Below are 25,717 nucleotides of genomic sequence, written 5' to 3'. Positions count from 1 at the left end.
TTAAGAAGGTTCTCCCCAACAATATAGACTACCGCTATCCTCAAACCACGTTAGGTAAGTCAGACTTTACACCAGTAAACTACAATAGGTCTGGTTTACTACCATGCACTGAGCAGGTGTCGCCTAACCTGCCGATTCTACAGTTCTATACACAATGATATTACACACTCTGTTCAGGTAGCGGCGCCGATAGGATCACACTATGTAGTCTCTTTGTCTCGGTAACACTCTCAGAGATTTTCTCAATGTTCTGCCGGATCTCCTCAATCTAAAAAAAAAAAAAAACAAAACAAAGGTTATGAAGAACATGGGTGACTTTTTCTGAGATGTAGAGGAATTGTGAACTATTTCTGAGATCTAATATCCTTCCAAGCAAATAATATCTCTCACCTGAGCAAAGAAGTCATCCATAAAGGCCGCATTATCGATGGCGATGTCAACATCATCTGTGTCGTCTGTGTCTTGAGTCTACAATACAGAGGAGAATCGATGTTTTACAAACATCACGCGGGGATTTACAGGTAATAAGCGTAAAATACAAATTACAATAGCTAAAGGCATTGAAAGTTACGTGTGTTTGTCACATGCAAAAACAGCAAAAAATGGACAGAGAGGCAGAAAGACAGAAAGTAGATGGAAGAGCGATCGATAGACATGAACTAGGTGTTAGATTCTGGGCATAACAAGGAGAACATTTTTCTTTTCATCCCACTGTAAAAGCCATATTACACCTCTAGATATTTTACAGAGGTGAGCGCCGACCTGTCAGTGTGGCGCACATGCTTCCCCCTCGTTCCCCGCTCGCTGCACTATGCTATTACACACACATACAGCGAGCGGGGATCTAGGGATCGTTCAGGCGGCTTATATAAGTCAATGGCGGTCTGTAGCCGCCGCTCTTATTACTGGAGCACTGGAGACCATCAATGATCTTCCAACTTGCTGAAAGACCGTAGTTTATGTCAACTGATCATTGCCTTTTAAGATGTGCTATTACACTGAATGATTATCTGCATGAACAGTCAATAATTGGACAAGTAAGGCCGATAATCGTTTGGTGTAATAGGGCCTTAAAGGGAGCCATTCAGCACGTGACCAGTCACAGGCAGCTTTCCACCAAGATGACTAGTTGCTGCCTCTCTCTTGGCCTAGCATGCACATTTTTCCCCTATGTATTTTCCCCGGCAAATGCGGCTCCATTCTGGTGATTGATAGGGGTCTAAAGGTGGCCATACAGCCCCAAAACTACCGGCCAAAAATGATCTCTCCAATCCTTCCCATATATAGGATATATATGCCAAATGTTCCTATGTTCTCTATGGGGAGGGGTAAGCTGCAGCCAGATAGCTTTGGCAGACTCATGCCTGTCCCCTATTTCCACTAACATCATGGGAGAGCCCCATACACCTTAACGTGGCCATAAACCTTCAATACCTGTCTTTACCGTCCTCCCCATACACAAAAACGTTAGCCACAGCTTAACATTTCTGTCTTCTCTATTCCCTGCAGAGGGTTAAGCCACAGCAAGACAACTCTGGCAGCAGCCTATTTCTTCAAGAACAAAGGGGTTGGCAGTGATTTTTCCATTACGTCTGACACCTATCGCCACCAATATTAAGTGAAGGTGGAATGTCGAGAGAGCTCCAACTACTCTATACTGACAGCCAATCCCACCGCTATCACCACTGGTCAGAGACTTAACACCTATTTTGTAGATAGGTGATAACTTTACATTATTGGAAACCCACTTTTAGGCACTGTGTTTTTGGGTACAGTATATGTTGGCAGTGTTATTTAGGTGCCATACTGTATGACACTGGTAATAAGGCACTTAAAGAGATTGGTACTTATACACTATGTACCATTCACCATATGGGGAAAGAACATAACAAAGACACTGCTCTGGCTTTTATTCAACATAAGGTCTTCCTGATGTGATAAATAGATACAGTACAGTACATGGTGTGACATGGTGATACTACTGTATCTAATTTGTCTCGCTTTATTGTGTCAGTTCTGTTGTTCACTTGTAATTTATTGTTAACTCTTCTGACAATTTGTATATGAGGCAATGTCATTCCTATGATGTGTTCAGCCCTGTCGCTGTCAGTCGTTCAGTGACTCATGGCAGGTGTCTTGTGACCAGAGTAAATCTCATCATCATCATCGTCACAGGTTCTGACAGTCCCAGAGGTTTAGTATTGCTCTAACTAGCAGCCAGTCCCTGTCTGTTCCCCAGCCTTACAGGTTGCATTTCACTGGAAGCCGCTGCTCTGGGCCAGATGGCCAGTGGATAATCCCCCTAATACCTATAACACGTTATTAAGGTTTTTACTGTTTGGTGGGGGAGGGATCAGCAAAAGAGCTCTAAACAAAATCAGGGAACATAGACGATATGAAGAGAAAAGGAAATCGTTAGATCTTAAAAAGCTACAAACCAATGATATATAGTCTATAGGGTACGAGATGCCCTGAGAGAAGCAAGTAGAGAGAGGTTGGCAGGAGGGGCTGGGTACTGGTTACCATTCAACAAAAGATGAAATAAATGTAGGGCAACCCTTCCTGCCTCGGGGTGTGGTGGATATGACACTCACCCAGGGGGAAAACTTCCATTTGTATTGAGCCCACTCCTTTATATGTTGTAGTAACTACAGACCATGGTATATCTATTTTTGAATGGAGTCTGTGAAACAGTATATGCAAATTCTGTCTCCTATTCCTCAGTATCTAGGTTACTTAGGGTTCTCCAATGCAGGATCCATTAAAGGGATTACTGAGAGGACCCTGGCAGCATCATCCTAGTACTGTGCTCCATGAGAATAATCACTTTTAAGTTTCCATGTAGATAAGATAATCACTATTTTCTTAAGAACAGGGCAACATACAGAGTGACATATACATACATACATACATACATACATACATACATACATACAGTACATACATACATACAGAGAGGCTCTTTAAATCACAGGAGCAGATGAGGGTCCTTGTTCTCTTGAGGTGCTTATTTCCCAAGGACCACACAATACTATGGACATAATGAAAGCTTGAAGGTGATACCCCCACCTTGCTAGTTCTTTCCATACGCTTAGTGGCCTTAAGTATATGGCCGTCATTTTTTTACTACATCATTCTGAAGTCTAAAACTAGTATAAACTTACATCATGTCCCCAGTGTTATGTATGTCAACATAGTGACAGCATTGTGTTACCAGATGACAATACATTGGGGTTGATTTACTAAGGTGTTCCCAGCAGCAAATTGACGAGTTTTTGTCCATTTTCCCTGTTGGTTTAGTGTTTTGACATGTTTACTAAAGGTGTAGGACACAACTCTGCAAAATACCCGACAACCCAGGCATGTCGTGGGTGTGTTATTGTGTTATTGGTGTGTACTTTTAAAGTAGCAGTTCCCAAAATTTGCTAGGCCCTGTCGCGCATATACTCACCACAGGTGATTAGTGTGTCCCCCGTCAGGTTTTAATTTTGGCCTGTGAAAAACCTTCCAGATTTGCTAAAAGACATGCGCCACATGATAGCTCCCTATTGCACATGAAGTGCCGAGGAGGAAGGTATGTCGTTCCCTTTTGCCGTTCCCATGCTTTTAGCAGTTTACTCCTTGGTCCAGAGCACCGTTAGGGGCACTGGCCTGCCCCACAGCGCCGAGTGTGCTGGCTTGCGCTATGGGGGCAGGGCAGTGCTCCTAACGGTGCTCTGGACCAAGGAGTAAACTGCTAAAAGCATGGGAACGGTGCTGAAGAGAAAGGTAAGAGAGACATACCTTCCTCCTCTGTGCCCCGTGCACAATACGGGGCTATCAGCATGTTAGATTTATCTAACCTGCTGATAGTTTCCTTTTATTGAATTTGACCAACAGCTTAACGGCCTAAGATTGATCCATTGTTAGTAAATGTGACCCATTATGCTAGTTGCGCTACCTTTTGGCTTAATACAAAAGACCAATATTTCCCCTTTTCCTGATTTGCATTTCTGATTTCTAATTATTCAGCTAATAATTTGGCACCTGTTCTGTGAACCGAGATACAGGAATTTATTTTACGGACATATTAATGTGGTGTAATGAACCCTACAGGAACCTCGCCCAAACCACAGGTATGTATAAAATCCAATATATTATTTTAGCAGTATCACACAAAAAAAACACACAACTACTAATGGCCCAGTGCATATAGGGCCCTTCAGGCCTTTACCCATGTACTTCTGGCCCTCACTCACTTCAGCAATGAGTAAGTGACAGAAGGGCCTGAAACTTGTTGGATATTAGTGGTTCTGTGTTTTACTTGCTGCAGTCCCGGGCGGGATGATCTTTGCAGAGACCGGCTGTTCCGTGACCTGGCCGGATCACGGAACAGCCGGTCTCTTGCATAGTGTGAACATAGCCTTAATCCGTACAAGGAGGTCTGGACTCTCTCACAGGAAATCCTTAGGTTTTTACCCTTGGAGTAATTCCTGTTAGCTACAGCTGCCACCAAGTCACTGCACTTTAACAGTTTAAGGCCATGTTCACACAACGCAAGTTCCGTACTAATCACGGCCATTGCTGCAACGGCAGGGATTGGTACGGAACTTACATTGTGCTGCAGGCCGAGGGAATCCCGGCCAGTAAGTTTTCTGCAGTGCCTATTCATTGAATAGCGGCCGCAGAAAACCCAGTCAGTGCACACTATGGAGCAAGCGGCTCCGGCCGCACGCTCCATAGTGTGCAGTGGGGAGTTCTGATGCGGGCGCGCACGAATGCGCCTGCATCAGAACTCTGCGCCGCTAAATATCATCCGGCCGGTACAATCTTTTCTGAGACCGGCCGTTCCGTGACCTGGCCGGTCTCATACTAAGTGTGCACATAGCGTAACACTGCATAAGATACTGTAAGACTCCCATTTATGAAACACTGTCAAAGTTGTTAAACACAATGATCCATTCTTAAGATTAACAAAATATTTCACTTTAAGCTTCCTGATTCCTGTAGGTTGCAGTCTGATAGCACATACTTGCATATACTACATTGTACTGAGAAAAGAAAAGATTTAATTTTTCATAGATTTTTTTTTCTAGCTTCCTGATCCGGAAACATCTAAAAAAATATTTATAAAGCAAAAAATGCTCATAATTTTAAAAGAAAATTTGCCCAAATAAAAAGCACAGATCACCAGTAAATGTCTTCTTTGGTCAAGTTGTTAATAAATGATATCTACTTGTTGGTTCCTGTTATAGAGTTGTCTTACTGATTTTGTCTGGGTTAGAGAAACCATTTACCCTAATAGGGCTTTCTGAATTACATTTCTTCAAGAGCCATATAATATTCCCTGAGGCGGTGAATAAGAGGAGATGGCTGGCTAACCCTGGGCTCCTACCAAGCTAGGAAATGCCCCCGGGCACTCGAGCCTCATTTACAAACTAAAAAGACTGCAGTGTCCTGGTACCCATATCACAGCCTAGAGGGTTGTTCTGTATTTGAGGAATATCTTACTTACTGGGTAATGAAAGTTTCTTGTATGCACTTTCATATCTTGAGTTATATTGAGAGTACAAGGGCTATAACTGTTGTGTATTTGCCACATCCAGTGGTCACGTTAAAGAAAGTCACATGACACTCTTACATGTATGTATAGAGGTCTATGCACATGAAAAAGAAGTTGTGCTGGTTGACTGCCCTATATATCCATTGTAAATATCAACCACGCAATCTTTTATTTATTAATTTAATAGATAATGAGGCTCCGCTCCTCCGATTAAAAGCCATTTTCTATAACTTCAGACAACACATAGTTATACAGGTTAGTACATCTAAGTTAGTAATCCTACACCACTAATATGGAAGTTTCAGTCAAATTACCCTTTTCAACTTCGTATAGGGCTTGCGCAGGAAGATATGCAAAAAAGTAGAGTTAAAGGAAGGAACTTATGGCAAAAGTATGGTAGCTGAGTGTGTGATGCCTGCTGCCCTCTCACACTTAGCATCTATACTCCTAGCACTAGTTCCTTCTTAGGGCCTGTTCACACTACGGATTCGACTCAGAGATTCCGCAGGGAACCTCCATCCGTGGACTTCGCACCGAATCCCTCCTGCTAGGTCTTTGAATGGGAGGGCTCGCACGCCTCTGCTCTCCGCTCAAAGAATTGACATGTCATGGAGTCCATAGACATGGAGTCCACAGATGGAGGTTCCCAGACTCCTGGGCTGCATACCAGAATACTAACAAGCTTCAAAGAGATGTCGGCACTATCGCATTCAGTGGTAAGGGATACGTTCAAAATGTGTTTTAAGTGTAGGAAGTGTCACTCTTGGTATCTCGGGTAACAGGATTGTTCAAACCCGATTGTCTTGCCTATATGTGGTGCTCAGACAGGTTTGCAGATATAAGTCCATCCAACATAATGCACAAGCCAGGTAGGAAAGCAACAGAAAGGTAACCAGTAGCACTCACCAGTCTTCAGGCAGTACGTGTCTTTATTTCAGGGTGACATCAAACAGGTTGGTGTGGGGCAGGGGGAGACAGATCCAGCAGATGCCGTGCCCTCAGGCTACAGCCGTTTCGCGGCTAAACTTCCCGCTTTCTCAAGCCCCAACATACTAACCATACTGCATACCTCTACTAACAACACTAAGCTGCATACACCGCTACCAGCAACACTAAAGTGCTCCAGAGCATTCAGAGACTGTATTCCAATATAACTGCTCAAAGAGCAACTGCTAAGTGGAAATGTGACTCAATTATTACTATTGTACTTCTGATCCCAGCAAAAGAATGAACAATGTGCAAAAATGTACACTGAACGATTAGTGAACAAAAGTGGAACTACAGCGAAAGAATGTGGAACTACAGTGATTAGTGGACGATTAACAATGATTTTAGGGTCAGATCTACGACACACAAACAATTTTTTAATCATTGTCTTCAATGAGCGATTATTTTTTAAATTCGAACTATATTAAAATTTTCAGTGCGAGTAGTAGTAGGGCTCTTACTGTCCCGAGGTCTCATTTCTGCACTTTGCACCACCAAAAAACAGCTGTATTGACAATTAGTGTGGGCTATCCTAGCCACAGTGGGTTAGGAACACCACCCTCCCATGTGACATTACATTACAGTTTGAATTTTCTTTAGATCACTGTAACCCATATGGCATTTTATGTTGTTCTCAAAGACTCAGTAAGATTACAGGCATCCAATTAATGTAAACTATACTATATTAGACTTGTGTAATCTCTGCTCCTCTTCTCTGTGCCCTACTTAAAAGCATAAGCCTGTATTATTACGTGTTCTTTTGGGTACAGATTGGCCAAAATGGTCTTAAACCAGATTGCTTGGTCAGGACTGAGGGAAATTAGGGGCATTTTCCATCTCTATAGGTCAACTGCTACTAACAAAATAATGTGTAAGAAAACTCCCCAACTGCCCCTGAAGTCAGATGTTGGGGTAAAACATGCACGCCCAGCTGAACTTAAAGGGGTTGCCCAGCATAAATTAAAAATCTGCTATGTTGCTGGGCCTGCGAGGGACACAACAGTGTGGTATACTTACCTGTCCTGCTCAACCACAGCTGCCGGTTCTAAGGCTGCCTGCTCTTGGCCACTGTCATCTTTTTGACTACTACAGCTGCCATTTATGCTGGACAACCCCTTTAAAGCGACTCTGTACCCCCCAAACCGCATGGACAGAGAGGTTGTGCCAGCCTGCTGCACAGACACTCTAGATCACGCCATTTTGACACAGGGCTGCAAGTTTAAAAGTTTTTTTTAGGATAATAACTGCATCACCTGCCGAACGGATCCCAGGACAGATTTTGGAATAAAACCAGCTATCCGAAGGAACAAGTGGTTTGGGCGGGTCAGATTGTGGGTACAGAGTCCCTTTCATGCTAATGTACACTGGTACATATATTTCTACATATATTTGACCTAAAACTACAGGTCAAAAAGTAGATAAAGATGGGAAGACGTCTTTTTCCCAAACATTACCATGAGGGTTTCATTCCTACAGAAGCTATAGCTGCCCCCTTTGGATCTACTCCCCTGGTTCAGCCTCCCAAAATCAGCAACAGGTATGTCTCATAGACACTAATTCCACTCATTCATTGACATACAATGCGAATTGTAATAGACTCATGAATGTTGGCTAAATGACAAATCCCATCCCAGCCAAGAATAATCTGTACCGGTAGAAAATGAATTTGCTTTTGATGTCTCAAATGTTTCTCAATGGCAGCAACAAGCACCAGACACATGGTGATCAAAGAAATCTTTTAAGAGCTCACCAAGGATTCTTTTAAGAAAACAGAGGCATGTGTCTTCATAATTATCGATGGGTGATTTTGCAAATTTTTTTAAAAATCTCACGGACTAGATTTTATATGGCGTACTATATCCATTGCTGGTTTCTCAAACCCAGAATAATTAGGATAACTCTAATATCCTGAGATGGTTCATAAATTCACTCTGTGAACATAGCACTTTAAGACTATACACCTTCAATAAGTGTTGTAGAAAGATTGTTTGGCTGAGAGTTTTCTATCCTGGGCCTCCCCATGTTCATGTCTAGCATAGCCAAAGGTTCAGCCAGAAAGTGAAAATGCATCACGCCCTACATAGATGATGGTGAGCCATCCTACACTTTATACTGTCGGCCTTTTAAGGTTTCCATACACTCTATGCTAAACCTGGCCAGCGGTGGATTTGGTCGAGTTTGGAATAGAGTTTATGGAACCCTTAAAAGTGAGGACTAGGTAGCCACCATCACAGATCATCTGCTGAAGTCAATGGCTAGCCCTGCAATGGATAATAAAGAAGACATTGTCTAGTTTGATGATTTAGATTTGGGCTATGTTCACACCACAATCAGGAAAGAACTGACAGGGAAAATTATAATGGAAAGCTTTTCCCAGTTTCTGGTTTTTAACCTACTCCTGGTTTTAGTTAAAAAAAAAAATACTAAGTGTGGACATAGCCTTGAGTAGAGTAGACCTTAAAATTTCTCTGAAAAGGGAATAAGGTCATGGTTTTTACCATGTTAGACAATCTCCTAAAATGCAGAGAATAATTTAGAAGCCACAAAATGTTAACAAGACTTGTTTTGTTAGTTTTTTTGGCTATTTTCTTTAAAAAAAGAATTGTATTGGGCCTCTGACTAGTTTGTGGCATCTACAATCTCCAGTTCTAGCTAGTAAATAGTAGATATAGTCAGTAAATATCAGTGCCCAGGTATGCAGAACGAGTGAATAGGCGCACACAATCAGCTCTCTATGAGCTCACAAGTTCTCATTCATATGTTTAATAGGCAGGTTTACTTATCAGTCATCAAAGTTCAAACAGCAGAAATCAATGGAAAGACCCAGGTCATTTATTACATTGATCACAAGGTTCTTCTAGTAATCAATACACAAGTGGTTTAGTGTTTCCCCATAGTAAGACATAATCTTCTTGGTGTCTAAATTACTTTCTTCAAAAATAGCTTAATTCACATGACACAAGAATCTGGAACCTTAGTAAGCTTAGACAAGGTCACTTACATGGTCTTGAAATTTAAGCAACCTGATAAACACAGAGCTGGCCCTCTAAATATGGGTGTTGGGTTTGTACTGAATGCATTAAAGAGGATGTACCATTAGGTTACACATGAATCGGACGGCGCCGGCATAATGGAGCCGCATCATGGAGGGCCGGGTTTTTTTTCCTACTGGGGGCGGGCCGGCCCACCTCCAGTGGCTCATCCTCGGCCCGGTAACCCCGTGCCTGCGCCGTTATATTCATGTGTTATTTTAAAGAGAGTGTACCTGGTGGCACATCTTCTTTTAAGGCCCTATTACGATCAGCCGATCATTGCAGCCGTTTGTCTTAACATGTTGAAAGACAAACGACTAATATAGCAGGGATCTGCTGCCGCCGCTCCGTGGAGCAGGAGCGGGGGGCAGCAGACCAAAGCTATCTGATATGGGCTGCCCGGAAGACCTAGCGATCACCCAACAGCCCCACCCCCACAGCTCCCCGCAGGCCACCCTGTACTCACCCGCTCGGTGCTGCCGCGTGTAATATCCGTGGCAGTGATCGGGGAACGAAGAGCAAACTAGCGCTGACAGGGCTCGTTTGCTTCTCCAGTTACCCCGTGTAATAGGGGCTTTAGAATTGGCTTGTGAACAAGGCTCTCGCCGAAACGCGTAAACGATGTTTTTTTTTTTTTTTGCATGACTGTCCCATATTGAAAATAAAAAACAAGTCTTTAATCCACATCAGTGCTGAAAAAAATGTGTGTTTTGAAATGCCTTAGTATATCAAATATAAAACAAATAGAGCAATCATAATTACATATAATGAATATACACTGTATGAAGCCCAAATAGGGGACAAAAAGAGTATACAGTGGTACCTCGGTTCTCAAACTTAATTGCTTCGGGAAGGCAGTCTGAAAACCGAGCAGTGTTTTCCCATAGGAAATAATGTAAATGTCAATTCCAGCACCCACCAATAATTACCTATAAGATCATTTATCACATTGAAGTGCCCAGTTTAATCACTACAGTACAGTACTATACTTTACAATACACTACAGAACAGCACTATATACTGTACAGTACTCATCACTTATCCTTTACTGTATAGAGTCCCCCCCATCCCAGCACTGTACTGCTACTTTACTGTATATGAACTCCAGCAGTCTTATACAGCACTGTACTGTATGTGAAGCCTCACCAGTGCTAAACTCACCAGGTACAAGCCACCATCCACGCTCACAAAAACTTTCAGATACCGAGCAAAGTTTAAATTCTGAATGTTACTGAACGTAAATTTCCGTTCGAATACCGTGGTTTTACTGTACTTCAAGACTGGGGGCCCGAAAAGTGTTTGAGAACCGAGCAAGAGTTTGAGAACCAAAGCAAAGTTTCCTTGAAAAAACTGTTTGAGTTCCGAGCAGTTCCAAGCAGTACGACTGTATATGTAAAAACATTACACACACAGACGTTGTTAGGGTAATGGGGTGCAACGTACTACTCTGCCCAATATATATCGTTGCCCTTGGCCTGTCCTTGTTTGATCCCTGAGGAAGCTTGCCATAACCAGTGTAGGACAGAGTAGGGCATGCCCAACGCAATGTAGGAGTATAATATATAAAATATAAAAGTCTTGTTTATAAAGATGGGTTTCTACAAGGTGAATCAACCATTTAGATTAAGTAACAGTATCTACCAAATGTATATGAGCAAGTGGGGGCTGTGCATAGAGGTTTGGGTCCCTTAGGACAAAAAATAAAAATCGGGCTGGGTAGTGAAGGCCACCACACTAAGAACCACCCAGGACAATATGTCCTGATATTTGTTCTCCTCCAGCTCATTTCCATGACCCTTGGATGAATGACCCAACATTCCTATTAAGGTTCTGTCCACATCAGCATTTAGAGTTCTGTTTAATATGGATGCAATAATGCTGTGTCGGTCCACTGCTTGAAGGACCTAACAGACTTCAGGAAACCATCATGTCTGCACTGTATGCAGCCCCACTTCTTTTTTTTTTTAAATCAAAGACAATGGAATATGCCATAGAGATGGAGCCTCAAAAGGTTGATGTGAACATAGCCTACCCCCACAGTACAGGTGGAGACCAGACCCCTGCATGTGGTCTTACCAACTATTAAAGAACGGGTTGAAATAAATCACAGCTTTACCCGCTCTCTCCATGAGGAACATACAGTAGCAGTCACATGGTGGTAACTTATCTGTAGAGGTCATATATAAACCTTTATAACATTCTGGGACCCATTAATTAGACAATATTTTTACCTCTGAAAAAACCCTTTAATAGATGTTCCTACATGTCCTGACAAAAATCCCACAGAAGTATATCTGTGATTGGTTTTAACAGGCTTTTTAAGGTTAAACTGTTGTAAAAGCTTTATGCAGACTACGTAGCCTGGACAGAATACACACGTATGACCACTTTATTTAATTAGAAAACAATAGAGAGCATATGGCGTCTTTTATGAGATAAATCATCCTGGGCTATTAAAAGTCATACAGAACAAGAACAAACCGGGAGAAATACCAGGTGCCTGTAAGAATAGGTCAATTTTATAAGAAGGATAGCATTAAGTGACTGTACCACCAGGCCCAGGCGGAAGCACTGGAGGCGGGCCGACCAGTGGCGGTCTTTGGCACCAAGCACCCCAAGCGATCGCTTGGGGCCCCCAACATCCAGGGGGCCCCCACTCCCTGCTCTTGTGCTCAAGACCGCTGGACAGGGCCGCTGCCCCGCTCGCTGCTGCCATCTGAACTGTAACTATGAGCACTCGTAATGAGCGCTCATAGTTACATGCAGCAGCACTGACAGGGCAGGAGATATTGGCTCCCTTCCTGTCAGTCACTCTTGTGGCCGCAGGAAGGGTTTTCCCTGAGGTCACAAGTGGCAGCTTTGTCCTTGTGGTGCCGGCGTTCCAGTGACATCACTGGAGCATCGGCGCCAGGACAAGGGGAGTGCAGTCTTTTGTGATCGCAGGGAAAACCCTTCCTGTGGCCACAAGAGTGAAGAGAAGAGGAGACGCCCGGACCCAGGTGAGTATAAGTGTTTGTTTTATTGTGTTATATACTATATGGGAGGGGGAGCACACAGGGGTCTGTTTAACTGGGGGAGCACACAGGGGGGCTATATAACAGGGGGAGCACACAGGGGGGCTATAGACTACTGGGGCTTCACAGAGGGGTCTATATACTCCTGGGGGCAGCACACAGGGGGTCTATATACTACTTGGGGCAGCAGAATGGGGTCTATATACAACTTGGAGAGCACACAGGAGGTCTATATCCAAGTGGGGGAGCACACAGGGGGGCTATATACTACTGGGGGGGCACACAGGGGTCTATATACAACTGGTGGGGCACACAGGGGGTCTATATACTACTTGTGAGGCACACAGGTGGTCTATATATAACTGGGGGAGCACACAGGGGTCTTTATACTACTGGGGCAGCACACAAGGGGTCTATATAATACTGGTGGGGCACACAGGGGGTCTATATACTACTGGGGGAACCACACAGGGGGTTTATATACTACTGGAGGAGCACACAGGGGTCTATATCCAAGTGGGGGAGCACACAGGAGGTCTATATCCAAGTGGGGGAGCACACAGGGGGGCTAAATACCCCTGAGGGAGCACACAGGGGGGCTAAATACCCCTGAGGGAGCACACAGGAGGCCTGTATACTAGTGGGGGAGCACACAGAGGGTCTATATACAACTGGGGCAGCACACGGAGGTCTATATACTTCTGGGGGAGCACACGGGGGGCTATATATAACTGGGGGAACACATAGGGATCTATATACTACTGGGGGAAGCAAACAAGGGGTATATACTACTGGGGGCAGGACACAAGTGGTATATACTATTGGGGGCAGCACACAAGGAGTATATATTACTGGCAGTAGCGCACAAGGGGTATATACTACTGGGGGCAACACACAGCGGTCTATTGTTTTGGAACGCGTGTCGAGGGGGGGGCCCCAGACATAACTTCGCTTGGGGCCCCAGAAATGCCAAGACCGCCCTGGGGCCGATCCACCCCCAGTGGGAAGAAACCCCAGCCCCTTCATGATGTGACTCCATTAGAATCAATGGAACCCTATCATAGAGGGGCTAGGGTTTCCTCCCACTAAGGGTGGGTCGGCCCGCCTCCAGTGCTTCTGCCTGTGCCTGGTGGTACAGTCACTTTAAGAGCCTTCGACTTAGGAAGGTTAAGGGTCATGCTTCCTCGGGAACTCTATTTAGGGCTTCACAGGTTTTATTTAAATAAAAAATAATATTCCAAAAAAGATATTAGGCTGACGTGCATGGTATTGTATACAATTACATTTTTAAAAAATGTGATATTTATTCCTTTAAAGCTTTTAGATAATCTAGTCAATAGAAAAGGGGTCTCTTTTTCAGGACATTGATCAGTTTCCCTATGGCAATGAATGGTAAATTGTTAATTGAATGTTTTCAGTATCTAGTCATATATGACCCTTTCCTGAGAAGCGTGGAAAATGTCATCAATAACTACTGTAGGTCAAGGTAACAATGGCAGCCTAGGTGGCACTCAATACATAGTGGAGCTGCCTGGTCTCTTGGTTATTATCTAATGGCCATAGTGGCAGGAGAAAGAGGTCACCCAACTCCCGAGCCCACACCACAGACGGGGCAGAAATAGAATATTTTTTTTATATACACATGATGCACATCCTACTCTTAGGCAAAACAGCCCAGGCCCCAGCTGCCCACCAGGCCTTCTAATGTTCTGGTCAGGAGCAGTTTGGAGGAAGGAGCTTGTAACTGTATGTGAGCCATCGGCTTCTGGCCTTATCAGTCTTAGGACCTCCACATCTCTTGATGTAATACATAGCTATTTGGTCATTCTTTTTCATAATGGCTCAGTGTCCTTAAAGGGGTGATAGCACGAAGCAAAGAAGATAAATACAGTGGTACCCTGATTCTCATACTGCTCTGAACTCAAACAATTTAGTTCTCAAACAGTATTTTCAAGGAAAGTTTGCTTCAGAACTCAAACTCTTGCTCGGTTCTCAAGCATTTTTTCGGCACCCAGTACTGTACTAATCTAAGATCATGTGACTTATATTGAACTGAGCATGAGAGTCCCAAGAAAGTGGATGCTTTGGGGGCCATTACGAAGGGCAAAAGGTTATGAAAATAAACCGCACATGGGGGATTAGTTTATAGAGTCTATAACTCTCAAACGATACATTTTAAGAAATGCTTGTAAATTTGGAATGTGCTTCATTTAACATAATACATCACTATAGACCTAGTTTTCTTGGTAACACCACCCCTTTAAGCGCTCTTGTCAATGCTTACTAGACACTGGTGCTTCCACTGTCACTATTGGGGTTCACACTGAGCAAAATTGGCGGTATTCCTCGGCAAAGCTCTCCCTCACGGAATCCCGCCTGCCTCAGTGTCAAAGAGAGTGTCTATGGGAGGGCTTACACGCCTCTGCTCTCCGTTGAAAGAATTGACATGTCAATTCTATGAGCGAAGAGTGGAGGTGCACAAGCCCTCCCAAAGACACACTGCTTGACACTGAGGCAGAATTCCACCGATTTTGCTCAGTGTGAACATACTCTTGATGTTATTACGCTGATATGGAACCAAAATGAGGTACAGTATAAGTAGGTCTGTCTTATCCCACTGAGTAAACATTTATTATCAGGTAGATGGAGCTTCCACAAACATTTGGTCTCAAAGTAGGACACTCACCCCCTTACATTTAATTATATGTTGTTAGTAATGGTTGTGCTGTGTGGTTTCTCTTAGCCACACTTGCCAACTTGTGTAATAAACAGAATAGCATGAGCCCACAAATATATATATATATATATATATATATATATATATATAGATATATACTGTATATATGCAGAAAGGTATTGTTATATTGTTATATTCTTGCTCATATGGGATCAGGTAAATAATTTCAAGGGGGTGAATCTAGATGGAGGCGTTTTCTTGCTTCACTATAACTTTGTTGGAAGCTAGAGCTGTAACCCCATATACTCCTGTGGACCGCAGCAGTCAATAATTAGTTAAAATTGGAAAGTCATGACCAGGTTTTGCAAGTCAAACCCAAGTATCTACTCTTCATACTTCTTGATTAAAAACCTGTTCTCCTGGACCATCAGGTGATCACCCAATATCCCAATAGATCAGAATCAATTATAATAGGCTGTTTCTTGTTGTTTCAAAAAATGAATAATATATTGATATTTTTTAATTTGTGACAGTACATAGTATACTGTAAGGGGATTCTAGTTATAGCTAGATATATAGATCTATAAGATGTAGTTATACTGATCTTCTCTCCTACTATGTATGGGAATCTTAAGGATAAACAAATACATACCGATAATGTCCTTCCTTACAATAAGCTATGTCACCAGCCAATAGGCAACACTGACTTTTGTGGAATTCGCTAGTATAAAGTTGTAAATTCTGGCTCCTATTAATTCTTCCTAGTGTGATCAAGTCCTGTACAATATGGCCTCACTCCAGGCAATCGTGTGAAAAGGCCATCAGTCTGATCCATTTTGCCAGACACTTGTATTGGCACCAAACAGAACAGGATGGGATGACCTCACAGATGCTACGTAAGTCCTTTTTAACCATTGTAAACAAGGAAGGGAATGTTTGCTGAGTATTAGGTTATTTCTAAAAGATCTGCATAGACTGTTTTAACTTGACCAAGTCCAGTGTATATATTGCGTCCAGTTGATACATAAAGGTATATACATGCATTAAACCGATTAGCCACAACATTAGAACCTATGCTGCCTCTGACTTGTCAAGGCATAGACAGATCTACTAGACCAGGGATGTCACACTCAGGCCCTCCAGCTGTTGCAAAACTGCAAGTCCCATCCTGCCTGGACATACAAAGCTTTAGCTTTGGCTGTCCGGGCATGATGGGAATTGTAGTTTTAAAACAGCTGGAGGTCCTGAGTTTGACACGTCTGTACTAGACCACTGAAGGTGTCCTATGGTATCTGTCTGCAAGACATTAGCAACAGATCCTTTAAGTCCTGTAGTTTGCAAGGTGGAGTCTCCATTGATTAGACTTGTTTTTCTAGCACATCCCATAGATACTTGGTCAGATTGGCAATTTGGAAGTCAACAGTTTAAACCATTCCTAAATATTTTTTTGCAGTGAGGCAGAACACATTATTCTGCTCAAAGAGGCCACTACTATTAGGGAATACCAATACTAAGTCTTAAGGGGCCAACTTTAGGGGCCATTTACACGTCCACACACTATTGTCCGTGCACTGAAAGTATTCTGTGGACTGGCTTCTGGGAGCTCTAAAACTGTTTAAAATGTGCCCTGTTGTACTAACTGTAGTATCAGTACAGTAGCGTGAATATTTAAACTGTTTTGGAACTCTTGGCATCGTATTGAATGCTGATGCCGGGAGCGCCGAGCTCTGGTCTGCATAATACTGTCCATGCACCCCTAAGTTAGGTGGTATGTATCTGTAGCTGTATCAAACAACAGGTCTGGTTTTCTCCTCACTTCACACTCAGTGGGCTTGTCTTTGAACCATCATTGATCCCGTTCTACCATCTGTAAACATTCTGCCAGTATCCCAGTTCCCACCTTTGGTTTGGTTAGTGTGTCCTGGTAGAAAGTCCACAGGTGACATCTGACCTACATCAGCATGTGCCAAGATGGGCAGCATGTGCCAAGATGGGTCCCAGGTGGTGCCAGCATTGGCAGCAAGATGGTGGTATTGTTGATCATCTCCAAAGCCCCTTTTACATGGACCGGTGAGAGGAGTATAACAAGCGCTGACCTTAAAACCTTTGCATGACTCGATTAATGACGATTTTATCGCACAAAATATCCAATGGGGATATCCAAAGTATCAACATCTTTGATCTACCTGTATAATACTTCACCACCCAGTCCAACTACTGGTTATACACAATACACAAGCTGGCATATAGAAATACCTAACAGACTCCACGGCTATAGAGCTATATTTATGGATCTCCTTTGCCTGACACCATATTTCCATCAAAAGTAAAAACAGGGGAAGACTTATCAAACTGCTGTAAAGTGTAATTGGCACAGTTGCCCGTAGCAACCAATCAGATTCCACTTTTCATTTTCTAAAGAATTTGTGAGGAATGAAAAGTTGAATCTGATCGGTTGCTAGGGGCAACTGAGCCCTAACAGGGGGCTACAGCCTACAGGACAGTCCTCCCCCACCCTTCTTGTCATCCCAAGATGCCCCTGTATCCCATATATCATGCAGGTCATCAGGTGTGTAACTTCCCTTGAAGTAAATTGACTATTAAGAATAATTACCTCTGCTCCAATAGGTTCCAATTTTTTTTATTGTGACCTTTATTTATAGTACGACTATCCCTAATCTTGAATAGAGTGACAGAAGTCTGATTGCAGCAGCGGAGCAGGGCCAACACAGTTAAAATAGTGACTAGCCGCTTTATATTTTACAATGGAACACTGTATGTTTTAGTTACACCCATGTTTGCCTGCACATATACAGACAGCTTTGTGTATTCACAGTCAGCTATAACAGCAAATGCTGTCACATGTTTCATGGGGTCAACTACATCAGGTAAAGCAAACAATTCCTTTATTCCATATACCTTGTATTTTCCTGGTCTGGTTAGTTCCTTAGTGCCCCATCTTTATTTTGTTACCAGGCCTTACAGAACGTGTACATCCAAAGTGGGAGGCAGTTCTTGTATGTGGACCTAGATCTACATCCTGGTGCCAGTCATTCATAACCACATCCTGCAGTCCCAGCTGTGTAACCTTACAGTGGTATGATCAATGCTGATGGTGATGTTGGTACCTATGACTTTTCTAGGCATACTCTGTCCAAGGACAATTTACTCATCTTTTATTAAAGACCCTGCATATTGCACAAACAAAATAAAGCATACTCACCTGGCGGGAAGCTGCAAGCCTGGTGGGATCGGGTGATCGAGTGATCGGCTTCCCGGGTGATCGCTAGATCGTCCTGGCATCCCATAAAAGATAGCACAGAGCGCAGGAACAGATCGTTGCTATCTTTTAACATGTTGAAAACGACAGACAATGTTGTCTTTTATTACACTAGTCGACCGTAACGGCCGATAATCGTTTTGTATAATAGGGTCTTGAGGCAGGTCACTGCTGTTGCGGGGTCAGCATGTCATCAGAAGCTGGGAATCAATTATAGGATTCTATCAGAGGGTCCTATGGCATGATAACCAGGAAACTGGTCCAAAATCATTTAAACATTATATAAAAAAAAAAAACATGAGTTTAGTCCTCCCCATCTCTTTTTATCAACTTCTATAGTCCTGCCCTTTACTCAATTAAAAAGTTAAGGTGCTAATGCTGCCCTTTTCCCCACAAATGATTAGTTAAAGGGAAGGGAGTTGTTGCCCCCTAGGTGAGGTGTGTTTAAGTGCCCTATTCCACCGGACGATTATCGTTCGCATAATCGTTAACGATTAACAATCTCAAACGACCGCTATTGCTAAAGACCTGAAAACATTCACTCATTTCCATGGAACGATAATCGTTACTTATGATCGTATTTGCGATTGTTTTTTCTTCGCTATTGCGTTCGTATCTACTGCGAATGACCGAATGGCGTCTTATTCAATGTGAACGATTTGCGAAAGTTTTGCGAACGAGCAACGATAAAAATAGGTCCAGGTCTTATAAAGCGATCAACGATTTCTCGTTCGGTCGTTAATCGTTAACTGCATTTCAACCGAACGATTATCGTTTAGATTCGAACGATTTAACGATAATCTGAACGATAATCGTCCGGTGGAATAGGGCCCTAAGTGTCTAGTGGCACCGCAGGTTCCTTTTCAATTTCAAATATGGGGCATCCTGTGCTTCCCTGTCCACGACTTTCAACCTTCTACAACATCTACAGTTTCCTCCCAACTAAATAACAAAACAATGCTGGACATATGTAATAAATTAATTATCAAGAAAACATGGAAAAAAATTATAAATCTTTATTAAAGACACACAATATAAAACCAATGAATAATATGAGAAGAAATGCAACAATAATCCCTTAAAGGTGGGGGAGGGTACTACAAATTTTAAATTACATACATGATTAAATGAATATCCAATTACAATAATAAGTAAGGCACTGGGCACTTGCTGGGTAAACACATATTAACAGTATGATTTCCCAAAGCTGCAGGCAACAATTGATTATGTTTAAAAAATATATATTTTTTTTCTTGATAATTGATTTATTATATATGTCCAGCATTGTTTAGTGTTTTTGGTTTGGATTTCAGTAGTGCGTTGAGGACGTTTATGATTTTGGCTTTTTTTTTTATCCGTGGTCTAAGTTTCCCCCCCACTGTAAAGGTTTGGACAGTCTATAATCAACTAATCTAGAACAGCAGGGTCATCAGGCTTTTCTCATCACATGACCACTCTGATCCAGGAGGTGGTCGGAGATCCCCTTTATCCAGTCCACTCTTGTAGATTAAATGTATTAGTAGGTCAGCTGGCCATGTTTCATGCCGAGCTCCGTACATGTAGTATGATGCAGTCTTCATCCAAAATGTTTTTAAAAAGGGAGGATCTGTATATACGACCTTACTAATTTTTATTTATTTATTTATTTTTTAACATCCTTGGGATTTTTTTTTTTTTTTTTTTATTATTTTACATTACTTCAAAGCTTTCCAGGAAAAAAAAAACCTTTGACATCAGACATCCATGTTGACATAACAAAGGTACGCCCAAGCACACATCCTCATCTTTGTTATAACCCGGGCTTATATAAAGTTAGTCCTGGGATTAAAGAAGAAGACTATTTTTCTTTATTCCCCCAAGGTACCACAATCATTGCTGCTTATGGTATCTAATCAGTTTAACATAGAGAATCCGAGCTTTCTGCAGGGGAACTGAATAATTGCTGATAGAGTCCCTCAAAGATTACACAATGTTTATCAATTTACCCTTAAAGGGGTTATCCAGGATTAGAAAAAAACCCTGCTACTTGCTTTCGGAAGCAGCAACACTCCTAGGCTATGTTTTTACGCAGTATTTTGGTCAGTATTTTTTAACAAAAACCAAGAGTGGATTGAAAACACATAAAGGCTATGTTCACACATTGTTGAAATTTAGAGGATGGCTGCCCTTTAATGGCAAATAATTGCTGTTATTTTAAAACAATTGCCCTTTGTTTAAAAATAATGGCAATTATTTAACGTAAAATGACAGCCATCCACTAAATTTCAACAGTGTGTGAACATAGCCTTTCTGTGTTTTCAATCCACTCCTGGTTTTGGTTGACAAATACTGAGCAAAAATACTGTGTACAAACATAGCCTTAGGCCGGGTTCCCATTGCAATAAAAAAAAAAAAAGAAAAATATGAATCCATTTTGATTATAATGGAAGTCAATGGAAAAAACTGATCAAAATGGATGTACACAAATACATCAATTTATTTTTAATTTTTTGCCGCAGTGTGAACCCAGCCTAAGCTGCAACACGTTGTGTACAGGTGTGGCGCTATTTTTAAAGATCTAAAAAATGTGAATAGGTCACTGGCCAATTAGTTAGTAAGGGGCAATAGGAAAGAAGCCCAGATCTTTGAGCTCTGTTGAGACTGTTTATGTGCTGGGGCTCTCCATCTTTTATCACATGATCTGCCTACAATGTGACCGAATTTACATTCTGAGCTATAAAATTTATAATGTCTATGTGTGTAATTTTTTAATTTTTTTTTCGTTCATTTTTAACTGGTCTATGTACGTAATTAATAGAATGATAAGTAACTGTTCACTGGGAAAATTCTGCATCACCGTTGTAATACCTGGAAATGCTTATTGCCACTATAGCCAATAATTTTTTTTACACAAAGCACAACATGGCGCTTTGGTTTATCCATAAGATTCCAATTACTTTGACTTCATATAACATTTTTCCTTTTTAATCAGTGATCCCACCAGAGTTACACACAGCAATAGAAATAAATGATCGGTGTGCACAGCCTGATGACATGGGAACTTCACTTCCCATTGACCCGTAGCTATGGCACTGAGCAGGCGGCAGCTTACTGGACCTTGACGCAGTCACTTAATGAATGGCGAAGGGTTGTGCACCTTGTGTAGTAAAGATTACTTGGCTGGAGTCATCAGGTTTCCCGAGACTATTGTTGGACTTTGCTCAAATGAAATAACAAAGACCACCATGTAGGCCAGAACAAAGGTGGGCTTATAACAATGATAGGAACAAATATAACAATTATAGGAACAAATATTTAACCATTCACTGCCCGATAATCCCACATTTGTAGAATCGATACCAGGATAGTTTTAATGATGCGGTATTATACTGGGGTGGAGTTCTATACTGGGACTGTGAGCTGGGTGGTGTAGTAGTCTCGTGTATTGTGACCCTGGGATGTCACATCAACATAACCCGTCTGACTGGTTCCCAACTGATCAGCATCTACTCCCATTCCGGACATGTCCAGGTGTCACTCACCGCTTTTAGCTGCTCCAGTCGGTCTTTCATGGTGCTGGGGGTCTGTGGCTAGTCGCCGGCTCTCTTTGACTTGTTTTATCCAGAGACTATCCAGGCTCAAAACTTACATGAGATGATCAGTCTGTCTCTTTGTTCCCCTACAACTCCCATTCTTCTGGACTTCCTGAAGGGCCAAACATAATACACTCAGCTGTGCGTCTGTCTCTTTGTCTCTTTTCACAGTCTTGTTGTCTGATCTGGTTGTTCTGTGTTTAGTTAAATCCCTTGCAGTCCCTGGGTCACACTGATCCGGTCTGTCACATACACTCAACTCCTCCCTAATCCTACCAGGAAGAGAGGAAGGGAGGGAGGAAAGGAGGGAGGCCGAGAGAATGGGAGAGATGACCTCATCTCTTACCTGAGCAGGTGTGTGACCGCCCACATCCAGCCACGTAACTGCCTGACACAACATGAAGATATACCAGAAAGATTTCCCTCTGATCAGGCTGACATTCCCGTACACAGCCATTCCTCCACTTCGCATGGGAAATTAATATTTTATGAGCTTTCTTCCATTGTAATATTTCACAGCGGAATTGAAACTTGTAGATCTTTCATAAAAGTTACAAAACTTAAAATGATATCTGCTGGTAACCAAGATCATACTTTAAAGGAGCACTCTAGAGACAAAAAAAATAAAAAGTTTTCATTTCTGCCATTTATGGGGAATGTTATCAGTAGGTGAATTCAGTAATGTGTTGTAGTTCTATAAGAAACCAGTCATCTCCCCACTCGTTCTACTGATCGGTCAGTGATAGGTGTACTAAAAGTGTTAATACCATTCTAACTTTTCAACAGTAGATGGAATATAAAGCATGTTTGCAATTTACATTTCTTTTTTATCATGTTTAAAACCCGAGAACACCCTAAAAAATTAAAGGGGTAGTTAAAAAAAACAACTTTCAAATCAACTAGCCACCAGAAAGTGCCAGATTTGTAATTTACTTCTGTTAAAAAAAAAAAATCTGAAGTCTTCCTGTACTTATCAGCTGCTGTATGTCCTGCAGGAAGTAGTGTATTCTCTCCAGTCTGACACAGTGCTCTCTGGTGACACCTCTGTTCATGTCAGAAACTATCCAGATCTTTCCTGTTCTCCAGACTGGAAAGGATACCATTTTCCGCAGCACATACAGCAGCTGATAAGTACTGGAAGACTGGAAACTTTTTAGTAGAAGTAAATTACAAATCTCTGGTACTTTCTGGTACCAGTTGATTTGAAAGAAAATTCTTGTTGTCCTGACTTTGAGGTACATTCTATTTTATACTTTATGCTTTTTATGCTTTATTCTGCAGTAACTGCTACTGCCCACTGATTATTTTCTACCTTATACTGTATTGAAAACCTTCAATAAAAATCCAAACTAAAAAGAAAGAATGGATCCTTATATTAGATTTCACTGGTGGCCAACATATGCACTAATATTATTATTATTATTATTATTATTATTATTATTTGTATAGCGATATATTATCACTATAATAGCCAGTCAGTTGTATTTTCAGACTCACTCTGTCATCTATGGCCACAGGGCACATTAAACTAGAATTACAAGGTTCCAAACAAATGGATTAAAGAGTTCTTTACTATTATAAGTTCCAAGTATATAGTTGTAATAGACAACTTGATATTTGTTTTACTGATTATACTTATTAGTTGGTTTCCAGTACAATGTTCAACGCCAGATACTGAAAAATGTGTGAAACTTCACTTTCATTATGTATTGCAAATAAAACAAAAGATGTGCACAATTATTATATTTCAGTAGACAGTTGACAAGGGAATCTAAGGTGCCTGTATATTGGCACTACATATCCCAGAACATGTAGGGGAAATATACAGGCACCTTTTTTCCATATATGAAATACATGACATGTATTCTGAACAGAGCCGCGGGTATGCTGGTTCTGTCGCTCTATAGTCATGAATAGAGCCTCAGGTCACGTGCCGTACCCGCGATTCTATTCATAATACAGAAGCCGGGGGCCGATGTGGAGATAAAGGGGGGGGGCTACAGAGGTATAACGGGTCCCTCCTTTATAGCTCCTCTAGGTGTGTTACATAGAGTTCAGCTGCTCCTATATGCCCAGATATGTAGACTTAGAGTCCGAGAGAGGCCATTGCTAGTGTAGGGTCCAACTCTCTGAGGGCACCTTAACGTGGTGAGTTAGTACATTCTGTTTGATCAAACCTCATTTAAAAAAAAAATATATAATAAAAAACGTAATTGCTATATGGCATATATGGCACAGCAGTGTGCTCAGACGACTAGTCACAGGAACCAGGAAGTGGCAGTGATGACTGAAAGCCGGCTGCTGCAGCAGGGGATCAGAGTAAGTTAGGGTGACTTTTTTTTTAATGTTCCCTAGCAATTTGTGAAAAAGAACCCCTAATGTTGCTGAGTTTAAAATGGTATTCCAAAGGGGAAATGTACTTTTCTCCAGACCATAGCATGGTGGCAGCAGCTGCATTAAAATTACACCACTGCCCTAGGCGTGGGCCTCGGGAACTAGCGTGGTAACCCAGGGGCTGCAGATGTTATGGCAGGAGCTTAATGTTCCGCTGGGGCATCAAGTTAGCTATACTTGGGACCCAACAAACACTTGTTTAAATGTTACCACCTTGAGCAAATGCGCTGATGCAAGACTTAAATGAAAGGAGCCAGAGGTAATTGCAGAACAGATAACGTTTACTGAACAGTCTGTTAAAAGCACAGTACAAGTAATACAGGGACCTTATTCACAAGGTGAGGTTTTTAGCTTGAGAATCTAGTTTGTCAGCTTTCCCTTTTCAGGTGCTTGAAATCTCTGCTTAGCAGGTAGACAGAGTTTTGATAAGTCTTTTTAGGAAACAACCTGAAGGGTTTTGACTCTGGTGATAAAGTGGACCACCTAAAGGGGACATGAGCAACTTTGGTTTCAGTAAAAGATGACCTCTATTTGCAGTATAGAAGAGAGTCTGACAATGCTGTAAGCTGAGTGGCGATTTACTGGAAGGTGCCCATCGTGGGCCTTCACCTTAGGACTGGGCAAGTTGCAGAAGGGCACGCAGGAGAGCACTTCTCCAACTGCTGCCTGGCAAAGAAAGCGCACTATAGATTACAGGGCTTGGGAAAACTTGGATAACCCCGTCAGCATGGACAGGCCTGTGTACACCACTCTCTGGCCCTTAGGGCTCGTTCCCACTGAGGAAAGGTAGCGGAATTCCGCGACGGAATTGTCCGCCGCGGAATGCCGTTAGCCTCCCGCTCATAATGGGAGTCTATGGGAGGCGCGCGCTCCTGCTCTGTACGCGCTGAAGAATGAATATGTTCATTCTTCAGCGCGGACAGAGCAGGAGCGCGCGCCTCCCATAGACTCCCATTATGAGCGGGAGGCTAACGGCATTCCGCGGCGGACAATTCCGTCGCGGAATTCCGCTACCTTTCCTCAGTGGGAACGAGCCCTTAGAGTTAGCTGGATACAAAGCAGGAACAGAATGGAACTCCACTGAGCACTGGACTAAATGAGCACATTGCCCTCTCCACTCTAACTTAAAGACTTTTGTGTGGTTTCTTATTGTTGGAAAGGAGCTGGAGTATTGACACAGGATTGGTCAGAACTGGAGGAAAACTTTTGGTAGGGCTGT

General features: G+C 42.3%; 1 protein-coding gene across 3 annotated transcripts in view; it reads right to left on the bottom strand.

Moving 5' to 3' along the window:
• The window catches only part of STX3 (syntaxin 3), a 30,080-nt gene extending 7,715 nt beyond the window's left edge, over positions 1–22,365 (bottom strand). For all 3 annotated transcript variants that reach the window (XM_069981070.1, XM_069981072.1, XM_069981071.1), the window contains exons 1-3: positions 22,054–22,365; positions 391–468; positions 169–268 (exon numbers count right to left, since the gene is read on the bottom strand). In XM_069981070.1, the coding sequence (XP_069837171.1) occupies positions 169–268; positions 391–468; positions 22,054–22,083 (208 nt within the window). In that variant the 5' untranslated portion in view covers positions 22,084–22,365. The remainder of the gene's footprint in view (positions 1–168; positions 269–390; positions 469–22,053) is intronic.
• Between the last annotated feature and the right edge of the window lie 3,352 nt (positions 22,366–25,717).

This window comes from Dendropsophus ebraccatus, chromosome 8, assembly GCF_027789765.1.
Source record: "Dendropsophus ebraccatus isolate aDenEbr1 chromosome 8, aDenEbr1.pat, whole genome shotgun sequence".
Classification (NCBI taxonomy): domain Eukaryota; kingdom Metazoa; phylum Chordata; class Amphibia; order Anura; family Hylidae; genus Dendropsophus; species Dendropsophus ebraccatus.
This window is presented reverse-complemented; position numbering and strand designations above follow the sequence as displayed.